At 40.6% G+C, this 18,458-nt stretch overlaps 1 protein-coding gene across 2 annotated transcripts in view; it reads right to left on the bottom strand.

Annotated features, from left to right (window-relative positions):
- Positions 1-2,179: 2,179 nt before the first annotated feature.
- Positions 2,180-18,458, bottom strand: part of LOC129107716 (contactin-1a-like) — a 48,208-nt gene continuing 31,929 nt past the window's right edge. For both annotated transcript variants that reach the window (XM_054619221.1, XM_054619222.1), the window contains exons 8-24: positions 18,204-18,303; positions 17,594-17,775; positions 17,163-17,287; positions 16,538-16,655; positions 16,068-16,215; positions 15,052-15,179; positions 14,170-14,342; positions 13,234-13,357; positions 10,326-10,487; positions 9,855-10,004; positions 9,203-9,273; positions 7,930-8,164; positions 6,820-6,923; positions 6,197-6,386; positions 5,974-6,086; positions 5,716-5,872; positions 2,180-4,529 (exon numbers count right to left, since the gene is read on the bottom strand). In XM_054619221.1, coding sequence (XP_054475196.1) covers positions 4,453-4,529; positions 5,716-5,872; positions 5,974-6,086; positions 6,197-6,386; positions 6,820-6,923; positions 7,930-8,164; positions 9,203-9,273; positions 9,855-10,004; positions 10,326-10,487; positions 13,234-13,357; positions 14,170-14,342; positions 15,052-15,179; positions 16,068-16,215; positions 16,538-16,655; positions 17,163-17,287; positions 17,594-17,775; positions 18,204-18,303 — 2,357 coding nt within the window. In that variant the 3' untranslated portion in view covers positions 2,180-4,452. The remainder of the gene's footprint in view (positions 4,530-5,715; positions 5,873-5,973; positions 6,087-6,196; positions 6,387-6,819; positions 6,924-7,929; positions 8,165-9,202; positions 9,274-9,854; positions 10,005-10,325; positions 10,488-13,233; positions 13,358-14,169; positions 14,343-15,051; positions 15,180-16,067; positions 16,216-16,537; positions 16,656-17,162; positions 17,288-17,593; positions 17,776-18,203; positions 18,304-18,458) is intronic.

The raw sequence follows: 18,458 nt of genomic DNA, 5'->3' as shown, positions 1-18,458 counted from the left end.
AGATGGCCTGGAACTCAATAGGACTCCAAAAATCTGATTGATTTTGTCCAACCTAATCCACGAAGAGAAGTGATATCAATCTACTTTTCATCAGCTGGATATCTGATAGGAGACAAAACTCCAACAGCTGTTTCTGCCTGAAAAAAAAACTATTGACAGAGTTGGCCTTATCTGTAATGGAGGACAGATTGAAAGGCTATCTCTGTGTCTCATGTTTGGTACCGGTAAAGAATAGCCTTCTCCTGGTGACAGATATCGTTTAATGAAAAGGAAAAAAATTACCCATAAATGTAACACTTGTTGCAAATGCTTAAGTTGATAATGGAAGATACTCATAAATCATAAATGACATTCTAGTCTCGTTTTTTGTTATGTGAGACCTGAAACAGTGCTCTGAAGTTTTCACACACAACCAGTCTTAAATTGCAGTCATACAATACTTTAATCCCAGGGCAGTAATGACTAAGGGCACAAGTGATTAGGTGGGGGTGTTTTTTTTGTTCAACAAAGCTTCCTTTTTGCAGATGTTTTTATTTTAATCCACCTCAGGAGTTTCGGCACATCTAAGAGCAAAGTGAAAAACACCTGAGACCACCAGTTGTCCGTCCCCAGTGGAGTATCTGTCTGGATTTGATAACACTTCTTACAATCTTTGACACATTTGCTTTTTGGTGTGTGTTTTAAAGTGAAACTGTCGACACACCGGAATGGAAATATTCTCCTGGGAAGTCTGAATCACTTTGGCTTTCATGGACGGACTTCCAATGTAGGAATCACATCAGTATTTCTGACTCAATTCATAATTCATTCAGGCTCACTCACTGGGAGCTGAAACTTTTTACTGGGACTTTCTCATGACATTTTTTGTCATCCGTCCTCCACAAATCCACAAACATTATTCACTGCAAGAAATATGAGAGAGACCATGTGACATGATAGAAAGCTCAAGACGGGCTACTCAATGGATCCGGTGGTGAGATTTTTTCTCAACTGCTGTTTCAGAGGTCAAGAATGACCTTTTGACCTCAACTCCATCTGCTGTTGAAGATCATGTGATATGAATAAAAGCTCCAGAACTAAATAGTGGTGAGATTGTGTTTCTATGACTAATATTGTTATTTGGGTTATTTAAAAAACTTTGGTTGAATTTATTGCTATATGTTGCATCTTTAATCATGCATCTGTTTAAGTTCATCATCTGTATATTCTCGTAAATTATATCAATAAAAATTAGATTAAATATATGGTGACATACTGTGTGTTCAAACTTTAAAATTTCAGATTGAGAGTCAAATTCATATTTGAAATATCTTTACTCTGAACAGTGACACTGACCTTTTAATTGTGGTAGAATGTAAGTACATTACCTTATAAACCTATGTTGGGTATCTCACAGGTGTTTTACTCTATCACTAAAATGTTTCATCACCTGTCATTCCTTTTGTTCCTAATGACTTCATATCATTGTTTTCTATCTTTGTACTTATATTTCTTTCTGTACCTTTAAATAGTGCTTACATTGTTTTTATTAAAGACCCCAATCAAAAGTACCCAATTGCAGCTATGTATATTTTTGCTTTATACAGTATGGAAATTCACTGTAACTTTCATAAAATAAAATATTATATTATTATATTCTTCATAGGACATTTATAACAAAATTAATGTTTTGAGAAGAGATAAGTTACCCCTTTAATATACGGTTGTTTCTGACAGTAGTGAGGTATTCCTTGTACACTTTGGTATGCTGAGGGTTAAGAGAGTAGCTCTACCAAGACCAGCTCCAACATTAAATTACTGGTTACAGCTTTATATTAATGCATTCTTTAAAAAGAGTTGACAAGTTGTAATATAAATTAAGACTTTAGATAGAGAAAATGTTTGTGCCCATATCCTCCTTTGTAAGGAGCCATTATGTATAAGTAGTACTTGTAATTATGATACTAAATCACATTTTCCTAATAGTTTTATACTTAAACTTTAATCTTGTAAATGTAATGGAGTATTTCTACATTGTTGTTGTGCTACTTCTTCAACCATGGACTGTAAACCTGGCTCACAGCAGAACTAAGACAGCTGCTCACACTCAGGCTTACAATAAACTCACAATGTTGAGCACTCATGTCAGAAAAGTTACTGCAAAACAAGACAAAAAAAACCACCACAGCACTTTAATAGTTAACTACACTTTTATTGTTCCTTTGTCCAGCCAATGAGAGGTTCCAGTTTCATCCCTCACAAGTCCAGCGAAGCACTGAACTCCCAGTAAACAGCCAAACATGCCGCCACTGCCACCAGTGATGCCATCAAATCCCCACCATGGTTTGTGCGCTCTGGACTCCAGGACCATTTCTGACCTTGACTAAATGAGATTCCTTTTGTCAGTTTAATATTCTCTCTAAAAATCCTCTTTCCAAGACTTCATATGAAAAATGACCGGCTTAACGTAGTTCAGCAGCTAATGCACATACTAGGCTACACTGTCTCTGACGTAAAGGGATGTCACTCAGGAATGGAATGTGTTTCATATGAAGCTGAGAGGTTGCTATGATGTCGATTTGTTGCAATGTAACGCACCGCTTCGTCTCCGGTGTCATGCATGTTAGAATGAAGAGCCGCTGCTTCTTCCAAAACGTCAAAAAGTTCAAGGCATTCATGCATTTGGCAACTCTTTTTTCTATGATTTGTCGCATGAAGGAAAACTGGGAAAAGCACTTTGTGGTGGATGTTGATATAGTCACAATGTTGAAGCACGGCCAGCGTCAGTCACACAGGAAATAACTCGGTGGGATTCAAAATCGCAGCATTTGTTCTCTTCCATTCGAGGGAAATAAAGTTTTAAACTGTCCAACTAGAGGCGGATCATGACATACAAATATGATAATCATAAACAAAAAAAACGACAACAGTTGATAATATTTATATATCTCTGATCACATGTTAATAAAAAGACAAAAATAATGCAGTGGAAACTACGTTTTGATGGGCTCTTGCCACTGACATGGATGGCTTTGCTTCTCATCTGTTGTTCCAGATGATGAAAAATGAAATTAGATAACTGTTATAGGAGCTAGGCAAGTTGTCTTATTAGAAAATATAAAGTAGCCACGGATGAATCATACATTGCACGCTTATTGGAGGGCATGAGCGTCGCTACCGTTCACTATAACTGTTAATAGTGACTCTCACACAAAGCCATTGATGAAATGACAAATGTTTACACATAAAAATGCCAACATTCTTTACAAAGCACCAGCTGTTACCACGGAGGTCCTAATGATACAGTCAAAACAAAAGTAGTTTTTTTTTTTAGTTTAGGTTTAGTTCAGCAATGACCCAGATGTTGTGGTAAAGCCTTGATCACTGCACAGGTAGTACAACTATAACCAGAGGTGGCGAGCACTCAAAATAACCACTGTCACATGACGTTTGCTAAAGCTCGAAACATTTGAAACTACATGTCTGATAGGTTGTTCAGTTTACTTCCTGCTCTGGTTTGCTTTACATTCAGCTTTGCACATCTGGATCCGTGTGCCTAAACTCCCAAACGCTTTTGAACCATATCTATCTCTTTCCTTCCATGTAACAATGTCGACATGCACGCAATAAGAAAGTGGTTTTCTACCAATAGAGCCTGTGTTATGATTTGTAAATAAGCTTTGATTGCAGGTCATCCCAATCTGTTTTTCGTCAAATAACATCCATATTATATTAGGTAGCAAAACAATACCAATTGTTGGATATATTATTTCAGCATGACATAAATTGATCTTTCCTCTATGATGTTTGTTATCAAAAAGCAAGTATGAAAGGATGAGATTTGTTTTCACTGTATCTCTGTAACAAAGGGTGTGCTTCATTTTTGAAAAGAAAAATGCCACTGAACTGCAAGTAAAGAAAGACATAAAGACATATTTATAAACTCGTACACTCGTCCTTCACAGTTACTTGTTTACCTTTTTACTATAGGATGCACTGTAGGATAGATTTTCCTTAAATATCACAGATCAAATGAAGCCCACAGTTCTGAACAAACACCAATGTTATTGATGTTAGAAAGGTTGGCTTCATGATGCTAATAGACATAACGGAAAATCTTAAGTGTAACATTCACACTTTCAGTGATGTTCCATTTTAAAACAAGTTATTGTGAAAGATAAGTGCAGTCATTTATATAAGGCATATTTAAAAAGTTGACAGAACTCCTTTTTTCACTCCTCCAAAGAGGCCTTTTGTGGATAAATAAGGGATGTCTTTGTCCATTTCCAATTTTTTTTCCATTTCTGTGTCTATTTCCACAAACATATTCCGGAGGGGGGAGGGTTGGAATATGACGTCCCGGGGTTAACGGGATGGAACCAAAGAGATTGTGGAAAGAGTCCCGAAGTCCTCATAGGCGTCAACCATTAAGAGTCTTCTTCACGGGAAGTGAAGACAAAGATGGCGCTACATTCAGAGGTTCAGGCAGAGGGAAGCCACCAGGAGCAGAGAGAGCACGCTGAGAGACGGGGCGGACATGACACCTCCACCTGAGAGAGACGGAGAGAGAGAGAGGTTTGTCAGTTTTTTGCTAAAAGAACACCTGGACTGAAGAGTCAAATCCGCTGTTGATTTGAGGAGAAAACTATTTGTCTCTCTAGTGTCCGGCTCTCATCCATCAAACAAAAGACTATGTTTGGTGTGTGAAGTGTGATATTATACCCCATCTGTGTGGAGATCACCTTAAATGCCCCCTCCATTTGTCAATGCCTTGCATTTGAAATCCCCCACAGCTTAAATTCCAGAGTCTGTGAAATCAAGCTGTCAGATGGGTCTGGACTGAGCGATAAGGGATAAGGAAATCCACGGGAGGGGTTTCCTCTACTCATCAAGATCAATTACAGAAGCTTAAGGCCTCCTCCATCCAGTCAGCCAACCTGTCAGTCCATCAGCCAGTGAGGGGATCCAGTCAGGGGGCTATCAAGGCTTTAGTCACGGGCCGTAAGGTTTCCCATCTTAGCCCTCCAATCTAAGGTATGAAACCTGAAGTGTCAGCTCTGCTCTGGCCCATGGGAACCCTTCTGGCTGTGACAAATGATAACCCACCGACAACTTTGAACCTCGCATAATCTCACTAGCAAATGGCAGGCCAGGAATGAACCGTCACAGTGTGTCACCTCAGCACTATGGATCTAAAATGTGAACAGATGACTGAAGGCTTTCTTTATTTTTGATCCACTGATGGAACTAAACCCGGGTGAAAACAGAACACAGTAGTATTTTTCTCTCTCACTCGCTAAATGTAATTTCAGTGTTCATCTAACAGGAAACACAATTAGTTTAGTAAGTAATAAAGTGACAGCTGCTTTTATGTGATCCAACACTTATTAGAGCAAGGGTACATCTTTACTGAAATAAAATAACTTTATCACTGAATCAAACTCAGGCACCTAACTTGTACCATAACCCTCTAGAGGTTGATTTAGATTAATTTTGCGGACTTTCTACTCATTTATTTTTGTCTTAGTCAAAATTTTTAACTAAGCCTATCACCTTTCAAAGAACTACAAAGACAATTTGTATATGCAGGTTATAGAGGGTTAACAGGAGCAACCAGTTTAAAATTACAATGTTTTTTAGATAAAAACAAGGATCATGAATGTTATCAAAATTATATATAACATTATTCAGAATTGTTAATGAAGGGCACAAGTAAATGGTGGATTTTCGTGTTACCTGTGATGCTGATTTGTGCCACAGCCCCGTCTCCTCCCTCCGAGTGTGCCCGGACCTCCACCACATAGTTCCCGTCTGAGAACATGGGAAGGTCGATGTTCTGCCTGGTGGTGGTGTACAGAGTGCCTGTGGAGTGGCCCTGCTGCCTGTACAGCACCTAGGTATACACACACACATCATGTATAAGAAACGTTAGGTGCCCAACAGCTTTTATAGAGATTAGAATCAGTGTAAAAGTCAATGTAGAACTGCACTCACTTTATAACCTTCTATTGATGCCTCGTTAGCAAGCGGTTTCACCGGTTCCCAGGCAATATTTACAGACTGGCCCTTGAACTTTTTACCAAGTATTTTGGGAGCTCGACTTGGAGCTGTTGAAAGACAGAAAAAAGGGTAATGAATAACAAGTATATTAAAATGACTCTTGTTGTTGTTATCACTTCAGATCCCTGTATTAAAGTGCTTCAAAGGCCCAACGTACGGGGTCTCTTGGTGTGGATCTGGTGGTGTTCGCTGGCCGGCCCGTATCCTGCAGAGTTGTAGCCCCGAACCTCGATAAGGTAGTGGGAGTCCGGCTTCATACCCTCCAGCCTGGTGTGGTTCTCACTGCCGGGTACCACCACCCTCTGGGCCCCCCCTTCACTGTCTTCATGATTCCTCCAGTACTTCACCTGGGACACAGATGGACAGAGTAAGAGATAGCTAGGATCACCAGTTTGGTGTGCAAACCTTGCTTCTTCAGCAATTTCAAGAACTGATTAAAAAAAGGAGGAAAGGGAAAAGTATGAGTAAATAGAATTTGAGGGGGAAAAAAGAAAAAGATCTTTAGGAAAAATGCCTTTTCCACACTTCATATATAAAGGATGTTACAAAAAAACATGGATTGTAGTAACGCTTTCAAAGACGGCATTAAAAAGACTAATATTTGGAGATTTTAGTAACGTTATTGTGACTGTTTACAGCAATGTAGTGTCTAAATATAGTAGTATGATTAACCAAATCATAAAGAAAAGTTTTTAGCTGCTACATTAGCAGAGCCATAGAACGTCTCACCTCTATTTTTCTTTTTCTTACCAGGATGCCTCAGTAACATTTCCCACTCACCTGGTATCCATCTATATTGCTCTGTGAGAGAGGCAGCCACCAGACGATGGCCTCCGTGGCGGAGAGAGCTCTGCCGTCAACCCTAACAGGAGCTTCAGATGGAGCTGAGGAGAGAAGCAGAGTACGGTTTAGTTAGGTGACAGTAAGAAAACCCATTTTCAAGGAAAGAGTTCAGAGTAAATCTTTACGTCGCACACACAAAACTCGCAACGCAGCGTATTTTATATGTATGAACGTATTTTGCGCTAATGGAACTATTACCATGACCATAAACTATCTAGCGTTTCCTGTCTGTGTTTATTGGCTTTAATGTTGCCATTTGTCTCTCAGTGGTGCTTAAGCATCATTATAGTGATGTGAATTCATCACTATAAGGTACAAGGGAAGTGACAGAAATCTCTCTTGGCCCATATTCCTTCACTGGGCACTCTGACTCTTTTCCGTGACTTATGGGGCAGTTTTACACTTTGGGTAGGCTGCCCCTGCCAGGGAACTGTCCTTGAATGTTATATTGTGATGCTGAGCCTTGAACCAGCAACCTATCAAATACAGTGATTGTGTTGTACGATTAAAAGGCAAAGTGCTTCTGCAGGCTTAGCTATGAAATCATAGACACTGAAACGGCAAGCGTTCCCAAAGTGGGTTACCAGGGCAACGGGGCATCTCTGTAACCCATCATGTCTGGGTTGCCAGTGGTTATCTCAACAGTCTGTCAGTGGAAGTTAATAACTAGGCTAAATGCTTTGCATCCTTGGGCGAATTATCAGCTTTCTGGTTCATGCTACAAAGATCATGGTAATCCCCCCGCAAGGAACGACGGAGAGACGGAGCGAGGGGAAGATGGGTTCACTTTCAAGGGGTATTAAAATTCCTCACAACTATACATGAGAACTCTTATTAAATGAGTCCTGCTCTCCATTGAAAACCCTGCTAGTGATAAGTAGCTGACACTGACAGATTGAAATAGCAGAGTGTTGGCATATTGAAGAATTTCTAAATTCTCTGTGATAGCGAGAAAACAGAGGCGGGGTTGATCTGTGACACTGTTTTGAGATCAGTTTGCCACGTCTTCCCCTTTATGCTACAGCATTGAGAGGTCTCAGTGCTTACCGTCCTGTGCAGAAGAAATGACGGCTGTGAGGCTGAAGGGTCCCTCTCCTTTCCTGTTGAATGCTTTGACTTTGACTTGATAATCTGTCATCGGAGGGATGGTGGAGTCTTTGTGGACGTAGCGCTTGGCCTGGGGGTCAGCCACTGTCACCCTCATCCACTGGGTTCCATCTTGTGGTTTGAAGGCCACAATGTAGCCAAAATCAGGCCCATAGTAGTACTGTGGCTGTACAGGCTGATGACAGAAACATTAAAAACATTACTTTAATGTGGCAAATGTTTTATCCAAAAACACCTTTCAAGCCTGCGTATCTCTAATGTGAGTTAAACGTAATCTGGTCGGAGTTTGCACTATGAATATCAAGCATCATTCACTTATTCTTGTGCTGTATGCTAGGATTATTTCAATTCCACTTATGAGATCATTTTTACAAACTGTTCGGTACAATGACTATTCTGTGAGTGATACACAAGAGTTTAGAGTTGTGATACTCTGCTGGCTCACCCCTCTTGATCTGTCCTGACGCTTTATTTCCTTTGTTGGCACTCCGTCTTTATCCTCATCATCATATTTCCAGTAAGACATGCCTGCACTAAGCTCTGCTAAGCTATCTCTAAACACAACGCCTCATCTTCCGGCTGCTCGAGAACTGAAAAATCCCAATGCTTCAGCCAAGCAAAAGGCAATTTACCTATGAGAGCTAATTTATCAACGGATGCAGCAGGGAAATAGAAGATAATGATTCAGTTCAGGCATTGATTTTCGTTGATAGTGATGGTTTTGTTTGGTATAAAGTATGAGACTATTCAGTGCTTCAGTTCCTCTGCTCATCTGTTGATAAACTACATTGTTGTCTTCCAAAGTGACTGGAAACTTATCAAAAGCTCACATTAAATTCATGGACCACTTTCATGTGTATCGTCAAAATGATGGCAGATTTTGCCAAAACATTGATCAAAATTGAAATAAATGCAATCAGAGTGATGAGCGTGTGACGATCCATTTTTCCTTCTTTTTTACGTCTGCCTGCGAGCCAGCAACTCACTGGAATAAATGTTTGTTTTTCCCCCCATTCTTTTATCGTGAAATTACATCTGTTTCTTTTTCATTGTTCTGGTTTGTTCTTTTTTTCTTCTGTGCTCTAAAGGTTATTATTTTTTTATTAGAAATTGAAAACATTCTGACTTAATATTGGCTTGAGGTAATGGCAGCATGTCTCCTCTCTGTGATCTTCACCATTAGCCCTGCGCTCAGTGGAAGGTCCAGACTTACCGTCCACGTGATGGTCAGCTCTCTGCTATTTCCTCCACCGCCACCGACGTCCGAGGGCGCCACCACAGGAACTACAATGAGACAGCAACAGCAGAACTCTGAGGCCACATGCTAAGAATCCACACAAGCAACGCCAACCCACACAGGCTGTAACGTATCCCTGGCAGCAGTACTGAAACACCCTTCCTCTGCAAAAATACAATATCGATGTCTTGACCCGTGCCAAATGCAACGCTGTAATGTCAATGTGGGAACCTTGCCACTAAAGAAGGCAAAGGTTTTCTTGTTTTGCCTCGAGTCTGGTAGCTCACTCTCAAATAAAGGTTATTTTTTTAAGAGAGGTCACTGTAGGCCTGGGATTTCCATTTTATAATTGAACTTCAGTATACAGTTTCAGCAAAGTGCTCATTTGTAGAGGTTTGTGTGGTGAGATTGGCAGCAAGCTTCTACTGTAGAAAGTTCAGATTGATGGGATTTCTGCTGACTCATTTCTACAGCGATACTTAGCATAAGTAAACAGCGCTGTAATTGAATGATGGATGGAAAGCTGGCCTGTCGGACCACATTTCCGTGACATTTAAAGTTACTCTGAGTCTTCATACTGTAAGTTATATGTAACAAAAGTTAGCCCAAAGTCAGGTTATGATCTTACATGCTTCCAGGGTTTTGATTTTAGGTGAAGGGCTGCTTGGCTCTCCCGTCCCCAGAGTGCTGGTGGCAATCACTCTGAACTCATATTCCATCCAGGGGATCAAATCCACAGCTGTGGCCATCTCTGTGTTCCCTTCAACATCTGTGGGAGCTGGAGGGAAAAACACAGATTTTATTTCACAATGCCAAGATGTCAGGGTTATACAGCAGCACAGTATAGCTAGTTCTCTCCCTCTATTCAACAAAAATATCTTTAAAACAATAATGAAGTTCCATTTTCAGAATACATTCCTATATTTCCACGCCTTGATGCGTGACAAAATTCTATTTTAGCCATCTTTAAGAGACATTAACCACCATGTAGGCCTACAGTATAACTATGTGGCATGACCCTAATTATTATAACAGTGGAGCCAGCTCAGTATTAAGGTAGCAGTGTTTATTTGACCAACTAGTGTGCTGAAGTTCTCACATGTAGTTGCATTCTTCCAGACATCCTTTGAGAAGGAGTCCCTGTACTGGATGGTGTATTTGGAGATGGGGTTGTGGTTGTCTGCTCCACGGCTCCACTGCAATGTTACATTCTGGTCAGTTTTGTTCACCACTCGCACCCCACCTGGTGCACCGGGGGGACCTGGGGGTGGAGACAAGAATAAGAGACAAGTTGAAGGTGTTGTTTGATGGATGACGACAAGTTGGGATGCACAGTTGTGACACTGTCTCTCAGCCTTAACATGTTAAAATCCTCCAATTATTCTGTCTGTATATATAATATTTTAGTTATTACTTTTTTTTACTTATTTAATTTTCTTTACTGTGTTATTACTTATTTACATATTGATAATACTTGTTTTGATCTTGTTTTTTTACTATGTCTCTTGTTTGAACTTTCCTCTCTGCTGCTGTAATCCTGCAAATTTCCCCGCTGCGGGACTAATAAAGGATTATCTTATTTTATCTTATTTTATCTTACTTTGACTTGTCCCTAAAGCAGAAAGTGAATGTCCATACTTTCAAAATTGCAGACGGACAGAAAGTGGATATAGCGTCTCTGAGAGAGCTTTATTTGGAATCAAGCTCATGAGGACATTTTTTGGCATAAAAAAAGTAATACTTCAACACCAATCTCTCTTCTGTTTGATGCATATGTTACATCAAAGCTCTTACATTTTCTTATTTTAATCTCTTCTTTAAAAGACATCAGCAAAGTCTGATGTGGATTACAGCATTAGAGCCCATTAACATACATGAACTAGATTTGAACCAAAAGCTTCTGAATCCAGTGTTTCTCTTGGTCCTCCTGCTCCCCTCGGTTCTTCCTTAGGAACATAAAAATGGCCCTAATAGAAAACCCAGACGGTGTTAAGGTTAGCCTCCCAACCCACAGCCTCAGAAATCAGCCAGGATTTACTTTTTTTCCCCAAGTCATGAATATGAGCCGAGACAAGTAAGGCGATTAGACATAGCCGGACCGCCCTTAAGCTTCCCCTCTCCTCTACAAGTCAGGAGAGAAAGTGAAGTAGTGAAAATATTTAGTTTTTGTACAGTTCAGTGTTGGGGATGAATACTGTACAGATTTTCCAAGTCTGTCCAAAATCTGTCATATGGATGCTTAGCACAATGTGTTTGAACTGATAAGCTTCAGCGCTTTCAACTAGCTCACATCCTTCACTCCCAAGAACCAAATTTAATAAAGCTCATGAATACTTTTCCCCATTCTCAGACAATTACATTAACACGGCCACATTTTGACGCTGTTCCAGGCAGGCCTGTAACATTACGCTACAATAACACACACACCCTTCATATGAAAACAGCTCTTCTGCCTATCTCAAATCCCCACTAATAACAAGCTACAGGTGCAGGGCTGTGTGTTTAGCTCGGACAATCTCCCGGAGCAGATCTGCTTCCTCATCTGCCGCGATAAATAGCCGTCTTTCATCTCTACCCTCGCTGCAAACCCAGACTGCTGGCATTTGGCACTCCCATTAGGAGCGGCCCAGGGCCCCGTGTTTTGGTTCCACTCTGGGAAACGTTACAGTCAGCTGCTGTGCTTTCACCTGGACGTCCGTCAACACCTGCTCGAGAAAAGGAGTAGCGGTGGACAGCACACCCACGGCACAACAGGGATCACTGGCAACCAGATCATTGCTGGAGTTCTCTGGTTCCTATCTGAAGAGACCCCTTTGTTCGACAACACTGGGCCTGTTTCAAGAGCCTAGGGGAGGCTGTAAGGCAAGCTCTCACTCATCAGGAAGTGGAGAGTGAAAATAAGCTGATGAATCATCCAGGAGGTGGAATACAGTGAATGACAGACAGACAGCGCGCTGCGGAGGAGTGGCAGTGTTTATTTTGTACGTGTTGATATCTGTATGTGGCTGGAAGAAACAAGCGCTGAAATCAGCAGCTCTCCGTATCAAAATACTGTGGTGAAAGATCGAAATCTATGATGTCCTACACGCTTTAGTCATCAAATACTTATTACATGGCATTACACAACTAACAACCACAAACATATCCGTTAATGTTATGTCAACAGCTATCACGCAACTCTTTATTCAGTTCTAATGAAGACAAGTGGAGGCTGACACTATTCAAAACACTTCATAATGTTACAGAAGCATTGCTTAACCAAATCTGCAACTGTTCTTAATTTATCAACAACAGCAACAGATTTTATTAAGACTTTATTAAATGAACTACATTTATATACTTTATCCGGCTGGACACAGAGTTTTGGGATAAATAGTGCTTTCACTGTTGCCGTCTTTTGCAGGGAGTCTTGGGGTTGACAGATTATCCGGCAAAATCGTCTACGGTCTGGTTACTCTGGAAAGATTAACTTCTCTGAAAACCCACGCTGGATACAGTACTTGTGTTATCTCCATTTTTCTCTCCTCTCTTTATTTCATACGTCTGACAACATGGAGTTAGGGAAAAATTTTAATGAGTAGTTTAGAAATATGTGACTGATGAACTGTGAAATTCTCTCGGAATTTCTTCTAATAAGCTCTATGGAACTAACCTCCCTGAAAACTTTGCTTCAAATCTTACGTTTTTTTTCTATAACATTACATATTCACAAATAATCTTAATACTTGTTATTACATTTAGTTTAACACTACTTTTAGTTTAACACTAACACACTGCTTCATCAGGACTGTGTGGCGTAGCTGAATCAGATTTGAAGGACAGTACCTTAATGAGCCACAGTGAGGAGTACACAAAAAAACACAAAATACAGAAATCTGTCATATAAAATAACTGTTAGAGCATTTGGCAAAGAATATTGTGGTTATGTTGGATGGCTTAAGAGCCCTTTGAGGCATTTTTTATACATGACTGTATGGATTTGTGTAATTGTGCCACTCATGACTCACCCCTGACGACCAGGTGGGCCGAGGCGGTAACATTGTCAATGGGGGTCTGTGCGGTGCAGGTGTAGCGTCCGGCATGCTTCAGCTGGAGGTCCCTAATCAGTAGCTCTCCGTTTGAGCTTCCATTCTGCAAATAACAAAACAACAGTTCATTTAGGGGAAAGAAAAACATCATTGATCAAAATCTTCCCACTGTGTTCTTGTCGGAGCAAAAATTATGATTTTTACATATATTTTCCCTCTGCCTGCTTGATATGGAAAAGGAGATATTATTTCAAACACTAACAAAATCCTGCAAAACCAGAAGTAATAAGTTATCCAACTTAACAACCAATTAAGTGAAATGGAGATGGGCTTCAGCTCTGTCAACCTCCACACAGTGTTTGAACTCTCAAAAATACATGACTGCATTGAACTCAGTTCGAGACTCAAACATGCTTTAATAACACCACACAAACAGTATTAAGTGAAACTGGACCACATTTTATGAGGGGAAAACCCTCCTTGTGTACGAAATTGGGTTATCATCAATCACAATCATAATAGTGTTTGCCTAGTGGGCAGATTGGCAAGTGAGAAATGCTAACCGCTAACTGATGGTTGGAGCTGCCCGAAGAGAGAGAGTAGGGCCCGTCAACAATAATGGATGCTATCGGAAATTGCTATTAAATTGCTATACAATGCACTATTCCACTCAGAGAAGGAATGTGAAATGGCTTTTAGAGTCATATTCATTTAAAGCCCGCTGTACTTTTCCATTTCTGCTATTCCAATAAAAATATTACAGCTATCAACTTGACTTTGATTTGATTGGATGAACTCCAGGCTAGAGCTGTGATTTTGCAAAGGGGGGGCAAAGTTAGGACTACCAAGCTAAACTTTGATTATTTATGTTTCATTTCCCTTTAAAATACTTCCTGGACCACCGTGTTGTCTCACCAGGGTGCGTTCATAATGTTGACTCTCCTTGTGTAGGTCAATGACCCGGCCATCCAGGGACCAGATGAAGGTGATGTCCAGGGAGGGGTCATATGACGCGGCACATTGCATCCTGGTGTTCTCACCCACTTTAACGTCAGCGTTGGACGGTGCCAGGGTGATCTTTGTGGAATCTGAGGAGAAACACAGGAGATCAAGGGAATCAGTGATGATTAAGAGATCAGTTCAGGCGATGACATGTCATTTAGTTTAGTAAATATTTGATTTAATGGATAAAATGAACAGGTCAATTTCTAAAATGAAAAAGGGGATCATAGTAGACAGCTCAATGATAAAGTATATGGTGTTGATATGTAAAAGCTAGAATTATTCAATGTGCACAAATGTCCAGAAGAGGGCAGAAAAGAGCTTTACATCCAGACCCACATGAGCTCAACTGTAAAAAACTAAATATGTTTGACAGCTGAGATTGCATGTTTGAAGAAAAGAAATCACAAGCAAAAAAAAACAACTCATATCAGTGTTATTATTCGCTATTCAATCAAACTATCTCAACAGGTTCATAACTCAAGTCCTCCTCTCCTCATTCCTCATTGAACAGTGTGTCTCATCACATCTGATCGCAATCGCCTTCTGTCCTTGGGGAATGACTGTATATCCACCAGGGGCCTGCACACTGTCACTGTGCTCAGAGGGATAATAATTCAACAGCAGACATTTGGAGGTCGGGACTGTTTAATAGTGGGACTGAGACTGACAGAAATGATTGGCAGCCAAGGCTGCTATCAGTCAAAGCAACACAAGCTGTCCTGGATGTAAAAAAAAAAAAAAGAGGTGTAAAAAGAATTATCAATTAAGCATTGTTCATTAGCTGGAACTTGCCTGTAACCACCAGAGAGCCCGTGCTGTTAGCTTTGCCCCGGTCGTTCTCGGCGAAGCAGGTGTATCTGCCTTCATCTGCCCGCGTCACGTTGAGGATCTCCAGGCTCCCATCCTCCCAGATGAACACCCTAAGGAGAAAACAGAATTAATTCTTCCCACACTGACAAGAAAGAGCTATACGATATGAAATATTCAGCACGATATGAAGGTCAAAAGTCCAGCGTATGTTATTCCACAGATATGTGGATGATGAAAAATGATGAAAGCACTCCGAATGTTCTCCGGTTTCCTAATGAGATTTATGTTTTTACCAGAAAGACAAGTGTGTCAACTTGGAAACTATTCAGTAAGACGCTACATTAAATTGTGCCGAAAGCAAGGCGAGGATGTTTGATTCATTTTCATCTGCATATTTCATATTCATGCATGACAAATAGTCTCGTGCCAGATGCCCCGTCACTACTTCACACCACCACAGCCACCGCAGAGATTGTTATGAAGTTTATGCAGCATAGTATGCAATCTAACAAGATTAGGCTTGTTTTGTCAGTGAGGAGCACAAGACGAGGGGTTTACACATCCGGTCTGTCCACGGTGATGAGTTTGAGAGCGAGCTTAATGTCAGCCACTGACAGACAGCAGAGCAGTGCACAGCAATCACTGACAAACAACAAACAGCAATCACTGACAAACAACAACACTAAAGATGTTCTGCCGCAAAGTAAATTTAGGAGATCTATGGCTTATTTAGAGCCCCAAAGAAATCACTAAACTGTACGTGTCGAGCCCCTCTAGAGTAGTAAGACATCAAATTCTCAGTTACTCCTCCTTGTGTTAATGTGACCCAGATATGTCTCCCAGTCACAGAGAAAGGAGGATGAATAGTTGCATTAAAAACTACAGTAGAAAGAAAACCTCATGATAAACCAGCCTCTGTGAATGAATACACATGCATAGAATATTTACAGATCAGAAGGCAAAAAGGAAAGGTCCTATTTTGTTAGGTGACTGCTCACCTGGTGGAGTTGTGGAGCAGCTCTGTGTCTTTGCTCCAGGAGAAGTTGGGCTTTGGAGCCGCTTTGGGTCGACACTCGATCACCACCCGGCCTTTTTTAGCTGCCAGGACTCTCTTCACAGGGTTGTGTTCAAACGTGGGAGCACAGGCTGAGGAGGGACACTTTGGATTATTCATCACAAACTTAATAGAATATGCATTGGCTGAAGTAATGCATAAATGTATGGTTGTTTTTACAATAATAAAAATGTGTTGGATACTGATCTACTATGATATTTTTGATAACCAAAGTCAATTTTGAGACAACATTCTCGATTTATGTTTCATTCAGATGTGCAATAATTGTTTTTTTGTATAAAATCTGTCGGTGCTCTCCATAAATCCTAATGAGCTCAAAATTAGTCAGCTTGCAACGTGACCTCTAAATCTCTGATGCAGCCAAAATGTGACTGTATTCAAAGTGTGACTCACCATACACACGCAGCTCTGCAGTAGCATATATGATTGCGTGGTTGTTCTCTGCAATGCACTGGTACATCCCTGAATCATCGAATGTCAAGCTGCTGAACCTCATCTCTTTCTTGTGAGACTGTGGAAAAAAACAAGAGTGTGAAGTTAAAATATCACCATTCTAAATTTTCATCCATTTTAAATTAATTTAGTCAGCAAATGATTGAAATCATTGTTGACATCCACAGAGGTACAGACGACAATTAGTTTATTTGACTGGGAGAGGATTTCATTAATGCATAATGATGTATCCATATCCGCATATATCAAACAACCTCCCCCACTCTGCTGCCACTAATTGTGACTCTCCTGGGTATTTTTTTCGGGCCTGATGACAGGTGTTTCTACGGAGGGTTACACAACCCATGCTGGCACACACTCAATACCAACAGGTACTTTCCCCCTGACATGATGTGTACCCACAGTGCCAACTTCCTGTCACTGCTGTGCTACTGTAAGAACCCTGGGATGCACACTGTGCACCTCACAGAGATGCTAAGGGGGGGAGGGGGGCTCTGCTTATATTACAACTACAGCCAAATTAAGATTCATGAGACAAGACATTTATTTTTAGTGTGAATTTTACCGGTTGTCCATTTTTCAGCCAGTGGATGCGTGGTTCAGGTTTGCCGCTGGCTATGCAGGACATGGTGTAATCTCTGCCCAGGTCCTGCTCTGTGCTGCTGATGTGCTCCACCCACTCAGGAAAAGCTGCAGATGGGCAAAATCGGAGTTACAGTTTTTGACAAAAATGATACGCAAACAAAAAAAGCTGCTCAATAATATATGATATGATACTTGAGGCATTACAGAAGGTGTTAGATCTAAAGAAAGAAAAAGCTGAGAAATGATACTAGGCAGTGAAAAGAACAAAGGGTTTATGACTTTACCTGAAGCAACAGTGTCCAGAAGATAATAAACACACTGATAAAGACTTACATCTGATGAATAAGTGTATTCCCTTTCATAGGATTTAAGAAAATAAAAGGCTGACATGACAAACAACACAGTCCTTACCTTCTACGGACACACGTGCAGCGTGGTAGTCCTTCCCTCTGGAGTTCACAGCCTCACACTGATAGCTGCCCGCGTCTTCAGACTGCACATTGTACAGGTGCAGATGAGCCCCCGCCATCCGCACCTCGTGAGTGAGTGGAAGCGGTCCGTCTATCTTCTTCCAGCGGATCTCGGGGACAGGACTGGGAAAGGCAGAGAGCGAGAGAGAGAGAAAGAGAGAGAGAGAGAGAGAGAGGAAAAATAAAGCACAAGGTAGATAGGCTTTAACTTGTAATGCATCACTGCACTCAAGTCATCGTTTTTCCAAAACATGGTTTATGAATTATTTAGCTCCGAGAGCAGTGGATCAAAGGCTATCTAAGATACAGTAAACAACATTTAACAGGGCATTTAGGGTCAATCAATATGCTGTTTTGAGAGATTAATACATCATCCCTATATTTTAAAATGTTGTATTTATGTTTATGATAGTCAATAGATTTGTACTGATATTCTGCATCATTTAAATTAACCTATTTAATGCCACAATAATAACAAACAGTAACCTTTCCTCATTTTCAGTCCAATCAATGCACATGTCAAACAGAGGTAAGCAATCTCTCACACTTACTTCCCCAGAGCAAAGCATTCCAAGGTGATATTCTGTCCCACCAGAGCAGTGGTGTCTGGGAACTTGACTTTGAGGTCAGCAGGGTATTTCCTGATGGGACCTAAAAGGAATACAAACAAGCCAGAATCATGACTCGGGTGATAAAACCATTTCTAGCTGCTATGCCTGAAACAAATAGAGGTACATAATGATTTTGTGTTGATTTTAACCATTGTTTGTTTCAATGTTTTGTTTAAAAGTATTTTTTATCATTAC

This window comes from Anoplopoma fimbria, chromosome 19 (assembly GCF_027596085.1).
Source record: "Anoplopoma fimbria isolate UVic2021 breed Golden Eagle Sablefish chromosome 19, Afim_UVic_2022, whole genome shotgun sequence".
Lineage (NCBI taxonomy): Eukaryota > Metazoa > Chordata > Actinopteri > Perciformes > Anoplopomatidae > Anoplopoma > Anoplopoma fimbria.
The sequence above is the reverse complement of the archived record's forward strand: the minus strand, read 5'-3'. Positions and strand labels throughout refer to the sequence as shown.